This window comes from Pelophylax lessonae (assembly GCF_965119305.1).
Source record: "Pelophylax lessonae genome assembly, chromosome: 3".
NCBI lineage: Eukaryota > Metazoa > Chordata > Amphibia > Anura > Ranidae > Pelophylax > Pelophylax lessonae.
Window position 1 is genome coordinate 577,655,319 of NC_138770.1, and position 23,187 is coordinate 577,678,505.

Here is a 23,187-nt window from a genome sequence, read left to right on the forward strand (position 1 = left end):
GAGAGAGAACAACCTGCACCTTGTACTGTCTCAGTCCAGCACTACCCCATCACTCAATAGTTTGACCGGTTAAATTTAAAGAGGAGTTCCAGCCTAAAAATAAACTTTGCAGCATCAGTTAGAGTAAAAAAAACTAAAAAAGAATTGGATAATTAATATTTTTTTTTTGTTTCACTTACCTTGTTTTTAAAATAAACTTGCCTTCCTTCCTCTTCCTTCTTGTGCGGAGGCGGCCCCCAACGTCACTTCCTCCTTTGCATTGCGTCCTGGGAGATGAGCGTCATCAATCCCAGGATGCAATGGGAATGGCCGTCCGCTACTCTGAGTGCCGATTGCAATCTACAGCACATGCGCGAGATTGCGATCGGCATTCTGGGTAGCCCAGAACCAGGAAGAGGGACACGGTGGGGGACACCACAGCTTCAGATGCCCACACCGGAGATGGCCGCGCTCTGCAATCAATTTTAAAGGTAAGTATTTATCATTATTCAGTAAATGTAATGTACTGTAATGTGGGGTTAGTGTTAGGGTAATTGGGGATAGTTTAGGATTAGGGGGGTATTTTTAGCTCAAAAAAGTGTATGTGGCTGAAACTCCGCTTTAACTATCAAATAAACTCCGTTAAACTCAATGATCATATTAATATTCTAAAGGTTGGTGCTGAAGAGTTCCCAAGCCTGTTTATTTACATATATTTCCTTGCAGAGGAAACTATTTTTGAAACGTAACATTGTGTTATTTCCCTTCAAAGTGCAGCACAAGACTCACATTTTTCTATGATGCCAGTTTACTAATGACACAATGGTTTACACCTTACTACCATTATGCATTTGTATGATTTTTCCAATCTATCAATGTGGTTCTCAAACATATAAAACTAAAGAATTTAAAAACAGAATGTAACTGTTCTAAATGTGTTCTTGTTTCATTTGTTCTTTCTTGAGTACTGTTGCAGTTTTAACTCTGTCTGTTTCTGCAGATGAAAATGATTCTAACAAAGCCCTTACTAACGAGGAGAGTCCAGAATGCACTTTTGTATGTGGTGGCGGTAGTGACTCTACTAACGTAGACACTGATTTTTCTGGTAATTCACATTGATATTTGCCATGTACTAACAGACTTAAAGCTTTGCATGCTCTTCAGATCATCTTAAAGTGTCATTAAACCCGAACGATTCTAAAGGCAGAACATTTTTTACCTTCATGCAGGGAATGCAATTAGAGTCTCTTTTTTTAAAAATAAAAATAACAAACATGTTATACTTGCCTCCTCTGTGCAGTTGGTCCTCCTCTTCTCAGGTCCTTTTTCGCTCTTCTGGCCCCTCCTTCCCTTTAAGTGCCCCCACAGCAAGCAGATTTCTATGGGGGCACCCGAGCCGAGTCACAGATCCGTGTACCCATTCAGACAGGGTGCTGCGATTCGGCCCCACCCCCTCTCTGACTTTGATGGACAGCAGTGGGAGCCAATGGCGCCGCTACTTTGCCTTAGCCAATGAGGAAGGAGAGTCCCGGACTGCTGAGACAGTCGTGGACATCACTGGATCAAGATGGGGCTCAGGTAAGCATTGAGGGGGGCTGCTGCACACAGAAGATTTTTTTATCCTAATGCATAGAATGCATCAGAAAAACCTTCTGACTTTACAACCCCTTTAATAAAGGTAAATTTCCCAGTGGCTGTATTGCCCGCTTACCTCTTTTATACTTACCTGGGTCCTTTCTCGAGCCAGTGCTTTGTCTGAGTACAATGCCACTGCTCTCTCTCTCCTTCTCTCTCTCTCTCTCTCTGTCCTCACAAGACTTGGGGAGCTATTGGCTCCTGCTGCTGTCAATAAGATCCTGTGAGGAGGGAGCTGGGAGTGGTGCCGAGGCAAATTCTGCGTGTCTATGAACACATGGCTTGGGTGCAATCCTGCACGTGCGCCTCCATAGGAAGCGGCTTTCTGTGGTGGTGCACAGAGAGAGAGGAAGATCCAAGATCACTGGCAAGGATACCTATAGGGGAGGTTCAGGGCAGCTCTGTGCAATAACAATACGCTACAGCACAGTTCAATATCATGTTTACAAATACCTTTTTTTCCCTGCCCCATGCACCACAGTCGTGTGACATTAGGAGTTTGCTCCTTACTGCTCTGAAAGATAGGGGGCAAAGCAAGCAGATGTAACTGCCTACATCACTCTACTAAGCTTCCCAGATAGCAAGGATAACTTGCCACAAATTTGTGGCAGTGTTGAATTGCAAGTCATTTTCAGTGGCAAGTTGTACACTTGCAGAGCACTTGAAGCACAAGTTCTAGTTGACACGTTTCCAATTTGTAGCAAATTTGCATGGCAAGTCTCTAGCAAGAGCAAAGTTGCAGCATGAAAATGTCAGCCACAGTGACCCCTGTGGTGGGATGACTATTGCACACCATAACTGAACCAGAACTTGCAGCAGCCTTGCAGAATGTTTGCAAAGAAAGTTGATCTGGAGTCATGCAATGCAAACTTGCTGCAATTGTGCAACAAACTTGTGAAGCCTGGCAAGACTAGCAATAGCTTAGCAAGTCATTTTCAAACTTACAGCACAATTGTTTTCTATCTGGGTTTCCCTTCTCTTTAGGTTTGTTTTCCCTTGACTGCACCAAGCCCAGAGATGCTGTTGTAGTCACATAATAAAAAAAATATTTGTTAAAAAAAAAAAAAAAAAATTGTAACATCATAAATAATACTTGTATTATTGTGTATAGGGGGTGGGTGCGCTGATAGATGGTTAAAGCTGCTACCAGTATTCAGTGCTATATGAATATGTGAAATAAATGTAGTGCGCTAAAACAACAGTGAAAATACCAATTCAATGGGATAGCAAAAAATCTAAACAAATCAATTGTGAAATGTGGAATGAAAATAAATCTTCATAAACTGGTGACACTAGTATGGTTCATGGTGATAAATCAACATAAAACTTAAAGTTCATATGTGTCCATAAATGGGGTGATGAATGAAACTGAAAAATGAAAACGACGTTCTTCCAAATCCAAAGTGTAAATCCACCACCAAGTGAAATTCCTCCTTACCAGACGGAAGAAGTAAGATGCTACACTGATCGCCGGGGATCGACTAGGAGCAGCTGTGGTCACCTCTGAGCACAGAGTGACCGTCAGCTTGGCATATTGGGGACATTCATTTGAATGCGGATGAGGAGGAGAAGATAGTGTTTCCTGGGATTGTTTCACAAGCGCCAATTGTTTGCTATCTGGTAAGAGACCAATTCAGGTGTTTTCACAAGGCGTTTTGGAGCACTGTGGGATTCCTGTCCTGTCTTCAGTTTATTTGTTATATTTTGGCATCTTACTTCTTCCATCCGGTAAGGAGGAATTTCACTTGGTGGTGGATTTACACTTTGGATTTGGAAGCACGTCGTTTTAATTTTTCAGTTTCATTCATCACCCCATTTATGGACACATATGAACTTTAAGTTTTATGTTGATTTATCACCATGAACCATTCTAGTGTCACCAGTTTATGAAGATTTATTTTCATTCCACATTTCACAATTGATTTGTTTTGATTTTTTGCTATCCCATTGAATTGGTATTTTCACTGTTGTTTTAGCGCACCACTATACCCACTACAAATACTTGTATTATTGAGGGAATAATAATCATTCTTTACATTTCGGAGGTGAAGTTTAGATGAGGATGGACAGCCCCTGTCACACTTCAGCAGGGGGAGAGGGAGGAGCTGTCACTATATATGCTGGAGCCACCCCTCAAGATGAAAAAAATTCATGTGGTGTGTCTTCCAGAGAGGAAAGGAGGAAAATGTAATGGTTCCTCTCAGGTTGCTGGGTTAGCATGTGCAGTCATAGTGGCAATGCAGCAGCCAGAAGGTATGCTGTGATATCATTGCCACAGACAAGAGGGGAGCCCATGTAAGCAGCAGGATCAACCAAGTAATTTCTGACTGTCAGACTGAGTGATAAAAAGCCCCTTTTACAAGGTACAGATATTTTTAAAGACATAGACACTTAACCACTTTTTGGGTTTAATGGCACTTCAGTGATCTCTTTGTGGTGTGGGGGAAATTTCTCTTATTTTGAATGTGAATGCATTTTTATATATTAACTATTCTCATTCACAAACGTTAACAGATAAGTCCACCCAAATCTCATATTTCAGCGTTTTCAACAGGCCATGGGTTAAAATGCCAAACCTTTTCTTATATCTCTCATGTACTCTACCAGTTAGATCTCAGCACTTGAACTCTCTGATCTGGGTTCCTGCTATGGCCTTTTTAATGGTCTCTTCTTTCTGGAATTTTCACATTTTTATTATATGGAATAGGAGCAGTGAGAACACCCAAAACTCTGATGTGGCTGGTAACAAAACTTAGGACTGTAGTAGGGGATTTCACTGCAGGAGACCTAAACAGATGCAACATGCTTAGAGATCATTCAGCCTACCAGAATCTACCTGTGACTGAAATACCATTTTGTGGCAGGATGAACCTTTAAAGTGAACATGGGCAATAAAAACTAAACACATGGTAAATGGAACAAAAGAAACCTTGAAAACAACATTTCAAAATAAGAAGTAAATCCAAACATAAGGCAGATATAGAAATCTTGAAAATTCTTGTACAAACCAAACTTGGCCCTGCCAAATTCCAAGCCTCCCTATTGGTCCTTGAATTTGGATAGCTAAAGGGTATACAACTTTTATTGGCCTTAAGCCTGGTATACACAGGCAGAATATCAGTAGGTTCAACAAAAAACAGACGATATTCAGCTCTTGTGAACAGCAGCATGTCCAACAGAAGCCAGCTGATCGTCTGGCTTCTTTCAAAGGGGTATGCCAGAAAAACATCTGCCAATCTGCATCTGAACAGCGCTCTCAGCCATTGGCTGTGAGCGCTGACCAGTGTGTTCTGGTGGTGGGAAGTCCTACTGTCAGGACACAGTAACTCAACTGAGAGATCACTGTACTAACATTGGATAGCTAGTACAGTGAGCTCCAAGGTTTGTTTTTTTGTTCAGCCTGCTGTAAACAAAAAAAAAAATTGATAGTGTGTACCAGGCGTTAGGCTTGACAAAATAGACATGGGTTTATCCAGATATGTATAGATTAAGGGCCCTTTCACATCCTATTTTTTTGCGGATGATATATGAACATAATGTATGTCAATGGCATTGCGGATGTCAGCGGATGACCATCCGCTGACATCCGATTTTCTTCCTTTCAGTTCTGTTCCGTTTTTTGGAACGGAACAGAACCCTATTTTTGTTCCATTGAAAAAACGAAAAGGAAGCAAAATCGGATGTCAGCGGTGTCATCCGCTGACATCCGCAATGCCCATAGACATACATTATGTCCGTATATCATCCGCAAACGGATGGGATCATATACGGACAACAAAAAAAAAAGCACTGGAGCGGATCGCAATGCGGTCCGCTCCGTGTGAAAGAGCCCTTAGGAGAGAATTTCGAAGAATTAGCTAGTGTGCTGAAATGCCCTAATGATTTCGTGACTATATTTTGTCTTTTCTGTCTTGGGAAAGCTTGCTTTTTCATCAGGTCTGAAATAGTCACATGGGCTGCCACAAATATCGGGTCCTTTTATGTACAAGGAAAATCCATACAACCAATGCATTATGTATATGCATTGCAATCTTCTTATCCTGGTAAAATATCTTTCCAGGTTTCTTTCAGGCTACATCTAATGGCAGAAAATGGTGAAATTATTGCTCCTTGCTGGTATTTTCTGGTATAAATTAAACTAGGCTTTTAATTTTCCACTAAATTTGGGGTTTCATATGTTTTTCTGGAAGAGATTGGCTGGATCATGATACTATTAACTGCAAGATAAAAACTATCATATACAAATAACATGGAAGCAACTATGACAAAGCTGTAAGATGTTAAATGACCAGTGGGATTAGAATATTTTTAATGGTAAAATCATTTTAAATTGTGAGTTAGTGTTGGCGTGCTCTGGTTTGTTACAGCTGCATGATTGCAGTTTGTCTGTTGTTTTGTTGAGGTTTCTTATCACAGGTCTTCAGAAGTGGAGACTTTCTGCCTCTGGAGCGTATCCTCAGCGAATGGCGCAGTGTTGGCAGTCCTTTGCTTATAAACACTCTAACTTCGCTTCTCCTGCTGTAAACACAGAGGTTGCCTTAAATGGAATAGATTGTGATTTAATTTCAATGCTTGTGCATCATCATGATCATGTTTTTTTAATGTTTCTATTTTTTTCTGCCATGGTTTATGCCTTTTAAATATAGATTAGTATTTAGGTACATACATTATATGTTTTGTTTTTCTAGAAAATGTCTTCATATTGAAACACCACATCTTGGGGGCTTGTTGGATGTCATCTGAGCACAGTTTAGTATTATCTTTAATATATAAGCTACACTGGATATTTGTATATTACCTTTATCTACAATTTATCTTTATGTTATATTCAACTCCCAAGTTCTGTCCAGATGCTTTCCACTGTATCCTGCAAAAGAGCCAAATGGCAGGTGAACGCAGTATGTAATCAGCTTTTGTTCAAAGGCAAGGCTTGGCCAACCCTCAGAAGTCCTAGCACTCGTAGAATTTTAATTTTGTTATTCTAGGGAATGTGGGTCCAAAACTGTCAAATTGGTGCCAATTGAGTCATGTAACATGTTGAAAAGATGTTTGTAAGGTTTTAATGACATGTACCATAAGTCATCAGGTGTACCGTAGATACTTGGTTTTCAATGAAGTAACAACAATTAAAGGGTAATCCTATCCTAGCTACATACATGGCTGAAATGTTGTATCCAATTAGGCTCTTGCACTGCATAGTTATTTGTAGATCTAAAGAAGATTGGACAATATGGGGTTTATTTACTAAAGCTGGAGAGTGCACTATCAGGCTCACTTATGCATAAAAACCAATAAGCTTCTAACCTCAGCTTGTTCACGTAAGCTTTGGCAATAAAACCTGTATGCAGATTGGTTTCTATGTAGAAGTGAGCCTAATTTTGCACTCTACATCTTTAGTATATAAACCCCTATGTGTCAAATTTTTGCTACTAAAATCCCACTGCCTTCCACGGGGCAACTCATAGAAGTCAGATAATCACACTAGCTGCGTTGACACCTCATAGGATCACGTGACTGCAGATTCAGATAATTAAAAGAAAATGATGGTCTTGAATTGTTCCTGTATTGAGAAAAATACAGAAGTCATTTATGATCATCTTCTTCTTGTTAGGCTGCCCCCCTAGATTTAGTACTTTGTACTTTTACTACCTAGTAACTGACTAAGACAAGTAGGTAGGTCATACATGTCACATTTTGACTTGCCTGGGACCCTTTAAATTGGATCAGTGTTACATCCACCAAAAAGCGCCTTAGAGGGAGGTTGGCATTAGCTGTCCTTTAAGGTAAGAAATTCGATGAAGTAATAATAAAATGAGAGCACTGCTGAGACTGTCATTGCTGACCTCTTTCTGAAAATGTTAGTTACCTGGCTGTCTATAGCTTCAAAACTTCTCAGTCACTGACCCAGAACAAGGATTCAGACCAATGCACATGGCAGTCTACATTTCTCATCCATGCACTGTGGATTTGGAGGAAAACAATGACCTCCCTACCTGATGGGCCTCTTGCTGCTGGATCATTTGTGGTTCTAAGGTGGTCATTTGGATTGACAGGTTTGAGCACAGGAATAATTGTAGTCATCCTTAATGACAAGAATAGAACAAGAATAGAAAGCAGTTTGTTGTAGTTCTTATGAAAATTTGATCTCTGTTGATGGACGAAATACAGAATCCTTTTGAAGTGTTTTCCAGGAAACAGAGTTAAACTTTTTCGAATGAGGTTTATCCTTGACTGGATTAGTGACCTTGTCACTTCTTGAACCCTCTACCTCTTCAGCAGGCCTAGAGTTGTTCAATTGCAGCTGCCATGGAGAACTTTATTAAAAACTAATAAGGATACTTATTGACTTTAATTCCTTACTGATACCAGTAGAACTCCATGTTAACCTTGTTTTGTGAAGCTTGAAATGTGAATGCTTAAAGAAGTTCTCCACTCCAATACCATAGCCATTTTTATTTTTTAGAAACACTTCAATCCTTTTTGTGAAAAATTATACATTGTATGGTGTTTCCATGGATCTGTCAGGAAATAGAGACATTTTAATGTTTTCCCTTTGTGTAGTCAATCCTCCTCAGCATGCTACAGCTGAGCCCTAAACATGGGTAGATGCAATGCAAGTATTTAACGCCTTCCCACTGAAAGCAAAATATGGCAGTAAAGGCACAGATACTTTCTAAGGTCATTTGGTATGGAAAGATGGTTGAAATTTTTTGGTCCTTTTTAAAAGTTTGTTAAAGGGAAAGATCACCTTTTGGAACATGTTACATGTTCCACTCATATTAGATTTTTTTTTATTTTTCGAGAATCATACTTACCTAGCTGGATGCAGCATCAGTCCCCCGCTGGCTCTCACCCTGAAAACCAAGTGATCAAACACTGCTGATTGCTCGGTTTCCACAGCTCCGTGAGCAGAGAGCTGGTGACTCTCAGTCACAGGCTCTCTGCTCTGCCCTCCTCTTTCACTGGAGCTGGGCTGTGGAGGGGGGCAGGAGTGGCCAGCTCAGGCTCTCAGTGGCTCGCTGAGATGCTTAGCCGGATGCCGGTCCAGGGATCTGGGCCAATCCCAACCATATGGTCACGATCCTTCCCGAGCCTGGACTGGCTCTGTGACATCAGCCGACAGCAGGCTTCAGCCCACTGTCTGCTTAAAATGGGTCACAGGAGAGCAGAATGAACTGCACTATTGTGATCCAAAGTAGAAGTACAGCCAAATTAGCTTTGGCTGTACTTCTCCTTTAATCCTTTTTATTAGTTAAAATAACACAAAAACTTCCTTTTAAATGATATCTGACAATGCTTTTAAAGTGTTACTATTATACCTTCTGGATGTACAGTGCCTTGCGAAAGTATTCGGCCTCCTTGAATTTTGCGACCTTTTGCCACATTTCAGGCTTCAAACATAAAGATATAAAACTGTAATTTTTTGTGAAGAATCAACAACAAGTGGGACACAATCATGAAGTGGAACGAAATTTATTGGATATTTCAAACTTTGTTAACAAATAAAAAACTGAAAAATTGGGCGTGCAAAATTATTCAGCCCCTTTACTTTCAGTGCAGCAAACTCTCTCCAGAAGTTCAGTGAGGATCTCTGAATGATCCAATGTTGACCTAAATGACTAATGATGATAAATAGAATCCACCTGTGTGTAATCAAGTCTCCGTATAAATGCACCTGCACTGTGATAGTCTCAGAGGTCAGTTTAAAGCGCAGAGAGCTTCATGAAGAACAAGGAACACACCAGGCAGGTCCGAGATACTGTTGTGGAGAAGTTTAAAGCTGGATTTGGATACAAAAAGATTTCCCAAGCTTTAAACATCCCAAGGAGCACTGTGCAAGCGATAATATTGAAATGGAAGGAGTATCAGACCACTGCAAATATACAAAGACCTGGCCGTCCCTCTAAACTTTCAGCTCATACAAGGAGAAGACTGATCAGAGATGCAGCCAAGAGGCCCATGATCACTCTGGATGAACTGCAGAGATCTACAGCTGAGGTGGGAGACTCTGTCCATAGGACAACAATCAGTCGTATACTGCACAAATCTGGCCTTTATGGAAGAGTGGCAAGAAGAAAGCCATTTCTTAAAGATATCCATAAAAAGTGTGGTTTAAAGTTTTCCACAAGCCACCTGGGAGACACACCAAACATGTGGAAGAAGGTGCTCTGGTCAAATGAAACGAAAATCAAACTTTTTGGCAACAATGCAAAACGTTATGTTTGGCGTAAAAGCAACACAGCTTATCACCCTGAACACACCATCCCCACTGTCAAACATGGTGGTGGCAGCATCATGGTTTGGGCCTGCTTTTCTTCAGCAGGGACAGGGAAGATGGTTAAAATTGAAGGGAAGATGGATGGAGCCAAATACAGGACCATTCTGGAAGAAAATCTGATGGAGTCTGCAAAAGACCTGAGACTGGGACAGAGATTTGTCTTCCAACAAGACAATGATCCAAAACATAAAGAAAAATCTACAATGGAATGGTTCACAAATAAACATATCCAGGTGTTAGAATGGCCAAGTCAAAGTCCAGACCTGAATCCGATCGAGAATCTGTGGAAAGAACTGAAAACTGCTGTTCACAAACGCTCTCCATCCAACCTCACTAAGCTCAAGCTGTTTTGCAAGGAGGAATCACAGCAAAAGGTGGCACTACAAAGTATTAACCTAAGGGTGCTGAATATTTTTGTACGCCCAATTTTTCAGTTTTTTATTTGTTAAAAAAGTTTGAAATATCCAATAAATTTTGTTCCACTTCATGATTGTGTCCCACTTGTTGTTGATTCTTCACAAAAAATTACAGTTTTATATCTTTATGTTTGAAGCCTGAAATGTGGCAAAAGGTCGCAAAATTCAAGGGGGCCCGAATACTTTTGCAAGGCACTGTATCATCACTTACAAAAAGTCCATTTATTGCAGGTTTTCATTTAACTTAATGTTGATGTAGCTTGATCACACTTCAGATGCAATTTGTGCCCATCTAGCTATAACTCCTACACTATACGGTCAGAAGTTTTTGAACACCCCTCCACACTATTGGTTTTTATTTATTTCCATTCAAGGGTACAGTTAATGCTGTAACAATGCTGTAACATGCAAAGATATTTTAGAAAATTTTTCTCTTCCAACCGTTTGTCAACAATTTGTAGAAGGCCCTTTTCTGTTTTAATATATCTGTGCCCCTGTGCAAAAGCCAGGTCCCTAAAAACATGGTTTGACAAGTTTGGTGTGGAAGAACATGCAAAGAAATATGAATTATGTTGAGCCAGTCTTTTCTAGTTTGGCTTGTGTGGAAGAAATCACAATAGTAGCTAATGAGGATTCCATATCTTTTTCAATAGCATTTAGATGCTTGCCTGGCATTCCACCCTAAATTATTGCATGCAGGTACAAATAATAAGCAGTAATCTGCATATTGATCTACCTGTTAAACTGGAATTCCGTGAAAAAACCTAACTCATCTTAAAATGCTCAATCCCCACTTCTAACACCTATTCTGAGTAACCTATGTAAGAAAAATGTATACACTTACCTAGATTTAGGCCGTTCCAGTGATGTAATGTCCCCTGCATCAGCCAGCGGCAGAGCAGGGGAGAGAAGAGAGAGCACTCAACAATGGCTAGTAAAGCCTGGAGTGGTGATGTTACCCATAGGCTCCTATGACCCATCCCTTGACAGTGCTCCCTCCCTCTCCCCTGCAGCCACTGCTAGCTGACACAGGGGAGCCGGATCATGTGATCAGACCAGAGCAACCTGGAAATAGTTAAATATATACACCTTTTTGACACAGGTTAGTCATAATGGGTGTTAGGAAGAATGAGAAAATGTTTTAAAATTAAGTTAGGTTGATCCTGCAATTCCACTATAAGGATGTTTTTTGGGAAGTTGCTGTGGCTTTAGATGGCGGGGTCAGCAAAATCGCTCTCAAGCAAGTATCAGCAGAGGAATATTTTAAAGCATTGCCTTTTCTTATAAATAACATTAATCTCTCCTTAAAGTTATTGTTCAGGGCAGATGAGCAGAAGGGGCAAAGCTTTGGGTCCTTGCCCTTGCAACCCGAGATAATATTGCTTGAAATAGGCAGGCAGTATAAAACAACAAGCATGAAATACTCCCTGGGTGTGAAGCCCTGGAAGTACTTATGTATTGCACAGATTTTCAGTTGTAGGAAACCACTGCAATCGTAGAAGGATCCAGCTGGTAAGCACCAGGATGCAGTGCCTTGAAAAAATATTCATACCCCTTGATATTTTCCACATTTTGTTCTGTTACAACCAAAAACGTAAATGTATTTTCTTGAGATTTTATGTGATAGACCAACACAAAGCTGCACATAATTGTAAAGTGGAAGGAAAATGATAAATGGTTTTCAAATGTTTTTTACAAATATCTGAAAAGTGTGGCGTGCATTTGTTATCAGCCCCCCCCCCCCCCCCCCAAGTCAATAATTTGTAGAACCACCTGTCACTGCAATTACAGCTGCAAGTCTTTTTGTGTATGTCTCCACAAGCTTTGCACATCTAGAGAGTGAAATTTTCACCCATTCTTCTTTGCAAAATAGCTCAAGCTCTGTCAGATTGGCTGGAGTGAGTCTGTAAACAGCAATTTTAACGTTTTACCACAGATTCTCTATTGGATTTAGGTCTGGACTTTGACTGGGCCATTCTAACACATGAATATGCTTTGATCTAAAGTAAACCATTCCATTGTGGCTCTGGCTGTATGTTTAGGGTTGTTGTCCTACTGGAAGGTGAACCTCCATCCAGTCTCAAGTCTTTTGCAGACTCTAACAGGTTTTCTTCTAAGATTGCCCTGTATTTAGCTCCACCCGCCTTCCTATCAGCTTTGACCAGCATCTCTGTCCCTGCTGAAGAAAGACTTCCCCACAAAATGATGCTGTTACCACCATGTTTCACAGTGGGGATGGCGTGTTGAAGGTGATGTGCAATGTTAGTTTTCTACCACACATAGCATTTTGTTTTTAGGCCACAAAGTTCAATTTTGGTCTCATCTGACCAGAGTACCTTCTTCCACATGTTTGCTGTGTCCCCAACATGACTTCTTTCAAACTGCAGATGGGACTTATGTTTTTTTTTTAACAATGGCTTTCTTCTTGCCACTCTTCCATAAAGGCCAGAATTCACAACTAATAGTTGTCCTGTGGACAGATTCTCCCACCTGAGCTGTGGATCTGTGCAGCCCCTTCAGAGTTACCATGCTTCTCTGATTAATGCTCTACTTGCCCGGCCTGTCAGTTTATGTGGCTTCTGAAGGCATTTAGTTCCACTAGATTTTAGATTGGGGTATCAGAGTAAACGGGTTGAATACGAATGCACGCCACACTTTTCACATATTTATTTGTAAATGATTTTGAAAACCATTTATCATTTTCCTCCCACTTCACAATTATGTGCCACTTTGTGTTGGTCCATTACATAAAATCCCAATAAAATACATTTATGTTTTTTGTTGTAACATGACAAAATGTTGAAAATTTCACGGGGTATGAATACTTTTTCAAGGCACTGTATAATCCATCCTCTGTCCAGGTTAAAGCCCAATTGTAGCTTTGTTTTCACAAGGTCATGTTGCCTTTAAAAAATAGGTGGAACTATGGGCAAAATCAAAACTGACAAACACGATGCAGTCTTGCATTAACAATAACACAGCAGTTTTTGTTTTTCTCATCCTGTAACACAGTTGTATTACCTGTTGATCCTGCCAGGAAGTCTGCCCAGAAAAAGTGGCAATTAGAGAGTTGAGAAAAATGATTTCACACTGATAGGGGTGCTTTCAATGGCCAGCTTTTAGTCAATTATGCAAACCTTTTATCACAAACGAAAAAAAAAATCTGTTTTAGTAACCACTTTAAAAAAGGCATTAGCTGGAGTTAAGCCCCGTACACACGCACAGATTGTTGGCCGTAAATTGTTGGCCAACGTCCGATCTGCCGATTGTAGGCTTGTTAGTATGATGCTTCTGACAACCAACTGCGAATTTTCGGCCGAAAAAAATCTGGTGTGCAATGTGCATGCTATAAAATTTTTGTTGGCCAACAAAGAATGGCCGATTGTTCCTCAGTCAGTACAGATTTCGGCAGACAAAAATCAGATGAGCAAGACTGGGCATGCTCAGAGAAGAAAAAACACACTGAAAGTCAACCAGAACATGACATCACTTCTGAAGTTGGTTTTTGTTGGCCAACAAAAGTCCAGTGCAAGTGTAGAGCACATTTCAACCAACAAACAACACTGGACAAAAGTTGGCCGATCAGTTGGCCAACAATCTGTGCGTGTGTACGGGGATTTAAGCCCCGTACACACGTACCGATTGTCGGCCGTAAATATTCGGCCGCCGACCGATCGGCCGATTGTTGGCTTGTTAGTATGATGCTTCCGACAACCGACAGCGCCTTTTTCGGCCGAACAGAATCTGTCGTGCAGACTTTAAAATATTTGTTGGCTGTCACCAGAACGGCCGATTGTTCGCCAGTCAGTACAGATTTCGGCCGACAGACAGCAGATTAGCAAGACTGGGCATGCTCAGAAAAGAAAAAAGACAAGGAAAGTTAACCATCACATGACATCACTTCTGCAGTCGGCTGTTGTTGGCCGACAAAATTCGTGTGCAGTCTTTTGCAGTTTTCAACAGACACGACAGCCCTGGACAAAAGAGGGCCGATCTTTCGGCTGACGATCAGTACGTGTGTACGGGGCTTTAGGCTTTAATTTGTTGGCCACCTACGTCAAGTCCATCTAAATCTACTACTCTTTCCACAGGGTGACAGTGCTGCTGTTTAAGGGTGAAGGACTGAGCATAGCCACCCTAAGACAGCAACTGTGTTACTGACAAGATCACCAAGTAAAAATAAAGGTGGAAAAGGTCTAATAGAAGAAAACAAATGCAGCTACCACATGGAAGGAATAGTAAGCAGCAAATATATTGCGTTTTAGGTTCAGGTATGCTTTATAGTTCTAAATGTCCGTTGCTTCTCTGAATGAGAGCAGCGGTCTACCTCCAGCTGCCCGATAACTACTACTATGTTTCAATCAGCAATGCTCTCACACAGTTTTCATCTTCAACATTCTTCTAGAAAAGAGACTGACCATGGAGCACCAATAAAAAAATTATAAATATTGAAACTTCAACTTTTTCGGCACTTTAATAGGTAAAAATTAAACTACTTTTGGGCTTTAATATGTCATAGGAGATCCAGCACTAGAGGTGATGGTACGGAAATCTGTCATCTCCCACTGCCATATTTCTAAAAAAAAATGTTTTCTTTCATAGTTAACAATGCTGTGCAAGTTTTCCAAAGGAAACACTGATATACACCTTTATGAAGACAAGTTGCTAAAGTCTTCTCCAAGCACAAGTTTACTTTACTGAAACCAAGTAGCCCAAAAGTAATTTGATTGCGAGATTCACATCTAGTGTCATTCAGGAAGTATGTTTGTTTACAGCCCTGCATAGCCAAGAACAGGCGCCTCAACCTTGCAGAGGTGTGACAAGCCGACATTTATTATTGACTTCATCATCCAGGTAGAGATCACACCATTCAGGCCCCTTGAGCAATTAACGAGTTTACTGACACTTCTAAAAACGAAATCTGATATTTCACAGATTAAATATGTTTAACGCACTGATGCAACAAGGAACACATGCTCCAGAGAGTGACTGAACTCATGTTCTTGCATACCAGAATGCGTATGTACGTGTACGTACATGAGAGGCAGTGTTTTAATTAACACAGGGGTGAAAAAGTTCAGTCTCGCCTGGTGCGGAACATACAAAGTACCATTTAGGTATTGACACTAAGCCAAGAACAGGCTAATGTGTGAAGCTCTCCTAGTGAAAGAAATACATAGAGAGGCTTGTATGAGCTTGCACATGTCTACTTCAATATACATCTCAATTTAAGGCTCTCATGTTACTTTTTAAGATTTTTTTTTTTTTCCTTCTGCAGCTAGTAGGTTTGTAAGATGACATATTGCTGAATAATCGCCAAGTCTGAATATTACCCCCCTCACTTTCTTTTTCTTTCACAATTTGCATACACAGCTGGACAAAACGCCAATTCTGTGGACGTTAAGTTGAAGAGGATTCTAGAGTCCCAGCCACAGGTGGCAAACTCCCTGTCCAATGCTGCTCAAAAAACATCACCCGAAGCCTCCAACAGAGACTTTAAGGTGAGTAAACCTGCTTGATGTGCACTGATCAATTGGTCTGTTACAAAGAGGAAGGTTAGGAAAACACAAGCAAAAGTGGGACTGTTGACCCTATCAACTAATGAGAATTCTTGCTGAATTTTCCTAATGAAGAAAGGAAACCTGGTCAGTTGCTAAGGCCAATATCTCCAGCTTCTGGAGGCTATACACTGGGGTGAAAAATTGTATTAACCATTCTTTTTTCCATGTTTCATTTTGTATAGCAACGATGCAAGGTAATTTTTTGATTTTAAAGACTTGCATGACTAAATTTTCTGCATATTTATTTTTTAATTATTTTTAATTTTAGAATTAAAAAAAATTCTTACTATTTATTTTTCTATAATTGTTGTAGGGGGATCATGTAAAATTTGTCATAGGGAGCCGTTTAAATCCTGAAAACCGCATCAGCTGCAGTATAATATGCATTTTTTCTACATTTGATTTTGTTGGCTCCATTCAAATTATGTTTCATTATTGTGGAACTGCTACTTAAATCTTGACCAAAGGATTCACACGCTGACATTCTACCACACGCAGTGTCACAACAAGACCTAAGCTCTTATCAGAAGTGGGAGGTCTCTGCTTCTCAGTGCAGTTAAGGTCCTCTAACTGTTCTGGCGCTCTTTTCTTTTTCTCTTATGTAAATGTACCATCTGGCATCTTTCATGTTGATAAACCCATTTAAATTTACAAGCCATATTAAGATGGAGAGAGCTTTTAGAGGGCTAGACTATGCAAAGACCAAAGTGAACTAATGGAAGTGGCAGGTTTAATAGTCTTAGATAATAAGTGACTGGTTATGCCGTTGTTGGCCAAACAAATGGAGAAGGACAACACATGCCAAAGATGGCGCAGTTTAGCTGAAAGACCTTTTTGTAGTATTGCATTATGTATTTGGCTGTTGCATATTTATTTATGTCTGCTGTTTTAAAAGTAATATATACATAAACGAAGAACACAGTGTTCCCATCATCAATAAATGGGTAAGCACTTTGCCAATCTGACCAAGGATTTTTGTTGAGTTAGATTTTCTGTTGGTAATATTTTATAGCTAAAAATCTATAGACGTTTACTAGAGTCACAAGACTGGAAATGTAAATATGCAGCACAGCAGACAGTGTCTGACACTTGACACCAATTAGACTTGTAAAAGTGAAACAGTAAAGATAAATTTGAATGCATGCATGGCACAGAACCTGCACACTCACAGATTCTGTTTTTGCATAGTTCTGTTGCATCATCGAGAAGTCAGGATAGAAATATAAAGTGTGCCATTACCAATTTGTTTTCAGGTGCATTTCATCTTGTAATCCTTATTCTTGCTTTGCTACCTAGTCACTAACCTGGGACTAATAGGTAGGCCAAGAGGCTAAGTTTCTTTGTGCTGCCTTTCTGTATGACAGACGGAAAGGAGCCTGCAGTGGGCATGCTTATGAATTGCTCTCCTGCATCTTAGGCAAGGGTTCTCAGATCACCAAACTGCCATCAAAATGAATGGGAGCTACAGGAAAAAGGTAGAATACTGAGTGAGTGTTCCTTTTTCTTGAAGAGTTACATCTGACCAGTTGCTTTGGTTTACTTCATATAATTACTCCATGCCTTGGTTTATTTTATTTTTTTTGTTGTAGAACGATGTGCATATCAAATACTTTTTCTGGCTCTTCCTTGTCCATATTGTACCATTGATGGTACAAACAGGCAGGTTCATAGAAGCATGGATTACTAACCATTTTCTATCTTTTTATATCATTTTGATATTAATAAAAACTATGCAACAGCAAAGACTGGTTTTATTACATTGTGTAAACCCCAGGTAATGGTGTGAGCAAGCAATCTTTCTTGTAAAGGAGGGCTCCACTTTTTTGTGTTTATTTGGTGTATACAAACCTTAGAACACATGTTAGAACAATACCCTTCTGTGTTAAAATTCTAACTACATTTGAACTCTGTTGGGGAGATTTACTAAAACTGGTGTAGCTGTGCATGGTGGCCAATCAGCTTCTAACTTCAGCTTGTTTAATTAAGCTTTGGCAATAAAACCTGGAAGCTGATTGGTTTCTATGTAGAGTTGCACCAGATTTTGCAATGTCCAGCTTTAGTAAATAGCCCCCTGTGTGTGTCATACATGCTCTCCACTTCAACACTTAAACTGACACTACACTTTCTGTGGAATTCACTAAGGCCTGTTTCAAACAGGCTTCAGCTTGTTTAAGAGCAGTGTGAACAGCAAGCTTTTATAAAGCATTTACAGAGATTTCAGCAAGCTTTGTTGAAGCTTAAAATGCCTTTTAGCTGCAGTTCGTAAATAATAAACACAAATCCTAATGGGAATGCTGATTGTGACTTTCAAAAAGCTGCTAGCAGGCTTCAGCACTGCCCGAAGCTTGTTGAAAGCCAGTTGAAGCCAGCTAGCAGCTTGTTTAAAGTGACCGCAATCCCATTAAGATCTGCGTATACCATTTCCAAATGGGAGCTGAAGGATGCTTTAAAGGCTTAGAAAAAGCTGTTCAAAGCTTGCCAAAGCTTTGCAAAAGTTTGCTGAAAGTTTCATATGAATCTTGCCTAAAACTGGAGCAAACAGAATCTGGAGCAGTTGTGCATGCTTGTCAGCTTCTTGCTTCAGCTCGTTCTATTAAGCTATGAAAATGAAAGCTTGAAGTGGATTGGTTGCTGTGAACAACTTCTGTAGAGTCTGTCTGCTCCAGTCTTAGTAAATTCCCCTCTGTAAGATTTTGCAAGGCTGAACAAGAGAAATCAATTGATTTCCCCATCCAAGCTAAACAGCGTAAAAAAGGAGGAATCTCTCCTGCTGGCTCCTGCAACTTCTAACATTTCTAAACAGGCCATGCTCTTTGTATGGCTAGCTTCATACTAGAATAAGAGGACGGGAGGGGGGAGATCATTTTTTTTTTTTTTTAATTAGAGTCAGTTTTTTAAGATTAGTAACTTGGAGAATTGTAAATAAGTAACAGAACTTAAAGTCCCCTTTCACACATGCTGTCCGTTTGTTCGTTTTTCATCCATCCATTGACGGATGAAAAACGGACATCAATGCATCTCTATGGAAAAACAGATGTAAATGGATGATCATCCATTTACATCAGTTTACATCCGCATCTGTCATCAGTTTTTTTAATCTGATCAAAGCTCTATTTTTCTTCAGTTAAAAAAACGGAAGAAGATCGGAGGAAAAACCGATGTAAACTGACAAACGGCCAGTATTGCATCCGATTCTGCATTGGTAGTGGATGTAAGAAAAAGGGATGAAAAACTGATGAATACTTGATCCATTTTAACGAGACTGAACTGATTAAATGAACAGTCCATATGTGTGAAAGGGGCCAAAGGCACAGTTCAACTTTTATCAAAATTCTGCCTATGCAGATAAGAGGCCTCTGTGGAGAAAAAAACAAACTGTGCATCTTTGACTAGACCGAGCGTGGCTCAGCCCCTTCCTCTGCTCCCTACTCACTGGCTGTGATTGACAGAAGCGGGAGCCAGTGGCATCTCTGAGCCAATGAGTAGGGAGAGAGCCAAGAGAGCCTTGACTCTCATGCAGAGCACTGGATCAAGATTGGGCTTAGGTAAGTATGAGGGGGTGCTGGGGGGGGGGGGGGGAGCTGCATGCAGAAGGTTTGTTTTTATACCTTGGTGCAAAGAATGCATTAGGCTCCTTTCACACTATCCGTCCGTCGGACGGATTCCGTTTTTTTCAGCGGGGGATCAAGCCGCTGATCCCCGCTGAGCAGGAGGATGACAGCTGTGTCTCCGCGCTGTGTGCGGAGACACAGCTGTCAGTTCCCCATGCATCTCTATGGGGGAAATCGGATGGGAATGGACCGTCGGTCCGTTCTCATCCGATCCGCTGGACGGATGGAAAATAGGGTTTCCATCCGTCCAGATTTGACGGATCGGATCGGGTGTCAGCGGACATGTCTCCGCTGACATCCGATGCCCCATAGGAATGCATGGGGGGACCGTTCAGATCCGCCAAAATACGGGCAGGCAGATCTGAACGGTCCGCCTGTGTGAAAGGGGCCTTAAGGTTAAAACCGTTCTGCAAAACTTGTATTTAGGCCCCTTTCACACATACGGTCCGTTCAGTTCATCAGTTCAGTCACGTCAAAATGGATCAGTTTTTCATCCGTTTTTTTTTTTTTTTACATCCACTACCAATGCAAAAACAGACCGTTTGTCCGTTTACATCCATTTTTCGTCTTTTAGGGCTTTCATCTGTTCAAAAAAACGGATATTGACAGAAGCGGATGAAAATGGATGATCTTCCGTTGTCATCCGTTTTCCCATTGGAATGCATTGATGTTCGTTTTTCATCCGTCAACGGATGGATGAAAAACGGACAAACGGGTCCGTATGTGTAAAAGGGGCCGTAAGCTTATTTTTTGCGTATTAGTAAAATGTAAATATTTATTGATAGCCAAGCCACAGTTCTAAAAAGAAGAAAAAGTTCTACCTAAAACTGAAGCTATATGAGATTTAAAAAAAAATTGTGCGTACTTTGTTGCAGTTTGCTACAAGAAAATATCACTAGTAGCATAAATGCAATGAAAAAGCACACAAAACATGAAAAATGACTTATGTAACAGATTTTTTTATGCTTCCACTGTTTGTTTTTTTCATCTTTCAGAAAAAAGAGAAGCAAAACATTTTTTTTTTTTTTTTGTGAGTACTTTTTGTCTGGTGCTATGTTCATTGGAGCAGAGAGGAGGGAGACGGTTGGAAAGCAGAACCTGTCAGTAATATCACATAGGCTTTAAGACACTCTGAGTTGTGTATAACTTTTCACCCACCTGCGGGTTGTTAGGGGACCCCATCGCTGACTGAAAGGATTTCCTTCCCCTGGATAGAGGAGCCTTTTGAAGTCTCAGTAACAATGACTTTCATTGCTTCCCTTACTCTGTCAGTTCCAATAAACTGGTGATGAAAGTGTGTGCATGTCTAGCACCAGCAGACTTTCAGCTTGGCTCTGAACAAAAGGGGTTCTGGATCAGTCGTGATATCGTTTTTTTTATTATTATTTTATTATTTTTCAGGAGTATGTGTGTGTATATTTATGTCTGTGTATATGTTTATGTCGGTGTGTATGCAGTGCGGACTACATATTTGTTTCCCAGCTGCATTTGTTCTAACGTAAAACTAAGCCAGTTCAGGATTAATAAAATGAATTGAAAAGGCTAACTGAATTAGTGGGCTTAGCAGAATACATTTGTAAAGTGGCAGAAGTCTTTCCCATACAAAGAATTCTTAAAATGGGATTTGGTGGCTAATCGGACTGATAGTTAGCACATTGCTTGGCCTAGTAGACAACAGTAGGGATTTAGGTGTTTTCTTTTTTTTTTTTTTATGTCTGCATGGATGATAGCAATTGATTCAAAGGGTTAAATGCCGTCTCTTTTTGTGCTCTAGGGACATATAAGATCATACATTTTATATAAATTTAGCTTTTTTTGTTTTTTTATGTATCTTAGTTTTTCTATGACTTAAGTCAACCCCAGAAAAATATTGCTGCGTTCTGTTTTTGCGAGTTTGCAATTCATTTCTTTTTGGCGGCAGAGGCTGATATGATTATGGTTTAGTACCTGAATAATTTCAAATTTTTACAAATATTTCAGTTGCTCAGCTGTTTATAGGTGATTATAAATCTTTCACTTTGTTTTTATTTAATAAAAAGAAAACAAAAGAGAGCTATCCAAAAATGGTTTGGTAAAGGGCTTATAGAAACATCTGTACATAAACTCAGCTCTCAGCACAATAAGGATATGAACAACAGCATAATAAGGTATCTCCAAGCTATAGTGCAAATAAACCATTTGCAAATAAATCATAAACAATAGCCTCCTACGCTATATAGGTTTAGTACATGCCAACATATTAACGGTAGCATTTTCATAAGGTGCACAAACCAATGTCGCAATGTCATAAGGTGCACAAACCAATGTCGGGAGTGGAGGTACTGGAAGACCATAGTCCGCTTCTGTGTAATTTAAGACCCTGAATCTTCAGGGACAACCAATTAAGAGCCATGGGCCCTGGAAGTGTAACTATAACCCAGCCACCAAATCTGGGTGTTCGAGATTCTGGGGTAGGGAAAGAAGAAACAGTCAGAGAACAGAAAAAATAAGTGCCCGCATGCAAGGCCAGTTACAAAAATAGGACTGAAGAGCCAGCGTTATCTCCAAAAATAGGACTGAAGAGCCAGCGTTATCTCCAGTCATTGGATTCCAAAGGGCCGAACTAAAAAAATCCTTCTGTCCTGATGAGAAAGGAGGGAACATGTATTAACCCAGGCAAGGAAGACCCCCAGCAAAAACAGTGGAATAAACCCTGATTAGTGCACATGTGGAGAGCAGAGAGAGGAGGCTTATAACATAAATAATAAACAATAGCCTCCTACGCTATAGAGGTTTAGTACATGCCAACATATTAACGGTAGCATTTTCATAAGGTGCACAAACCAATGTCGCAAGGAGACCTGGGAGTATGAAATCAGTATGAGATAAGGTAACCCTTGCTCAAGGTTGTTCTAGTGTGATTAATTATTTATAAATAGGGACCACTTTTGTGGTGGAGTTATCCTACCTGGGGATAAAGGTGTAAAAGGGCAGCTAGGTAAGAAAACTGGAAAAGGACTAAGCGAGCGTGAGTTTGCAGGGTAAAGCAGGACTACAGGGAGTGAGGAAAAGGAAAGAATGTGGGGAGGTGCCCCAGAGGTCAGATTAACCAGACCCAAATCAATAGCGGATATGCCACGGTTCAAGAAAACGAACAGTCATTTGCGATGACGGAAATTGGTCAGGCTAGGGTTGCCAGGTGTGTAAAACTGTGTCATGGCTATCTATAAGGATTGCATGCCTTGTACACGGCCTTTGATCTCTTCAAAGCTAAGTGTGGAAGACTTTTTTGCCCTTGCTATTGTCTGCTTGGTGGCCAAAAAATGTCAATGATGAGGACATATTGGCGTTGGGTTATATGTTTTTATCTGTTTATGTAAAGGCGCTTCCCAGGGGCTTTTGCACAGGTTACTGTGGAGGACTGTGTTGACCAAATTGGGGCATGTCCACCAGATATGTTTAATGTCACCTGGGCCTGGACAACCTCAGAAGCAACCTGAAGGATAAGTCAGTAAGCATTTGGCTATCCTAGCTAGGGTGAAATACCACCGTGACTTTACCTTAAAGGAAGTTTCTAGAGCTATCACATTTTGGGATGACTTGAACAAGGCTTCCCACATTTTGTTCCACTCATAAGGAATTAGAAAGGTACCAAGATCAGTTTACCATTTTGAGCAGTATAATGGAGCTTGTGCATTAGTACTACCCTGAATAGAGGAATATAATAA

At 40.4% G+C, this 23,187-nt stretch overlaps 1 protein-coding gene across 5 annotated transcripts in view; it reads left to right on the plus strand.

Annotated features, from left to right (window-relative positions):
• EHBP1 (EH domain binding protein 1) overlaps positions 1–23,187 on the plus strand; it is a 739,122-nt gene that overhangs the window by 543,180 nt on the left and 172,755 nt on the right. For 3 of the 5 annotated variants that reach the window (XM_082251356.1, XM_082251357.1, XM_082251358.1), the window contains 2 exons: positions 980–1,084; positions 15,682–15,809. In XM_082251356.1, the coding sequence (XP_082107482.1) occupies positions 980–1,084; positions 15,682–15,809 (233 nt within the window). The remainder of the gene's footprint in view (positions 1–979; positions 1,085–15,681; positions 15,810–23,187) is intronic. The other 2 variants (XM_082251359.1, XM_082251360.1) reach the window with 1 other exon arrangement.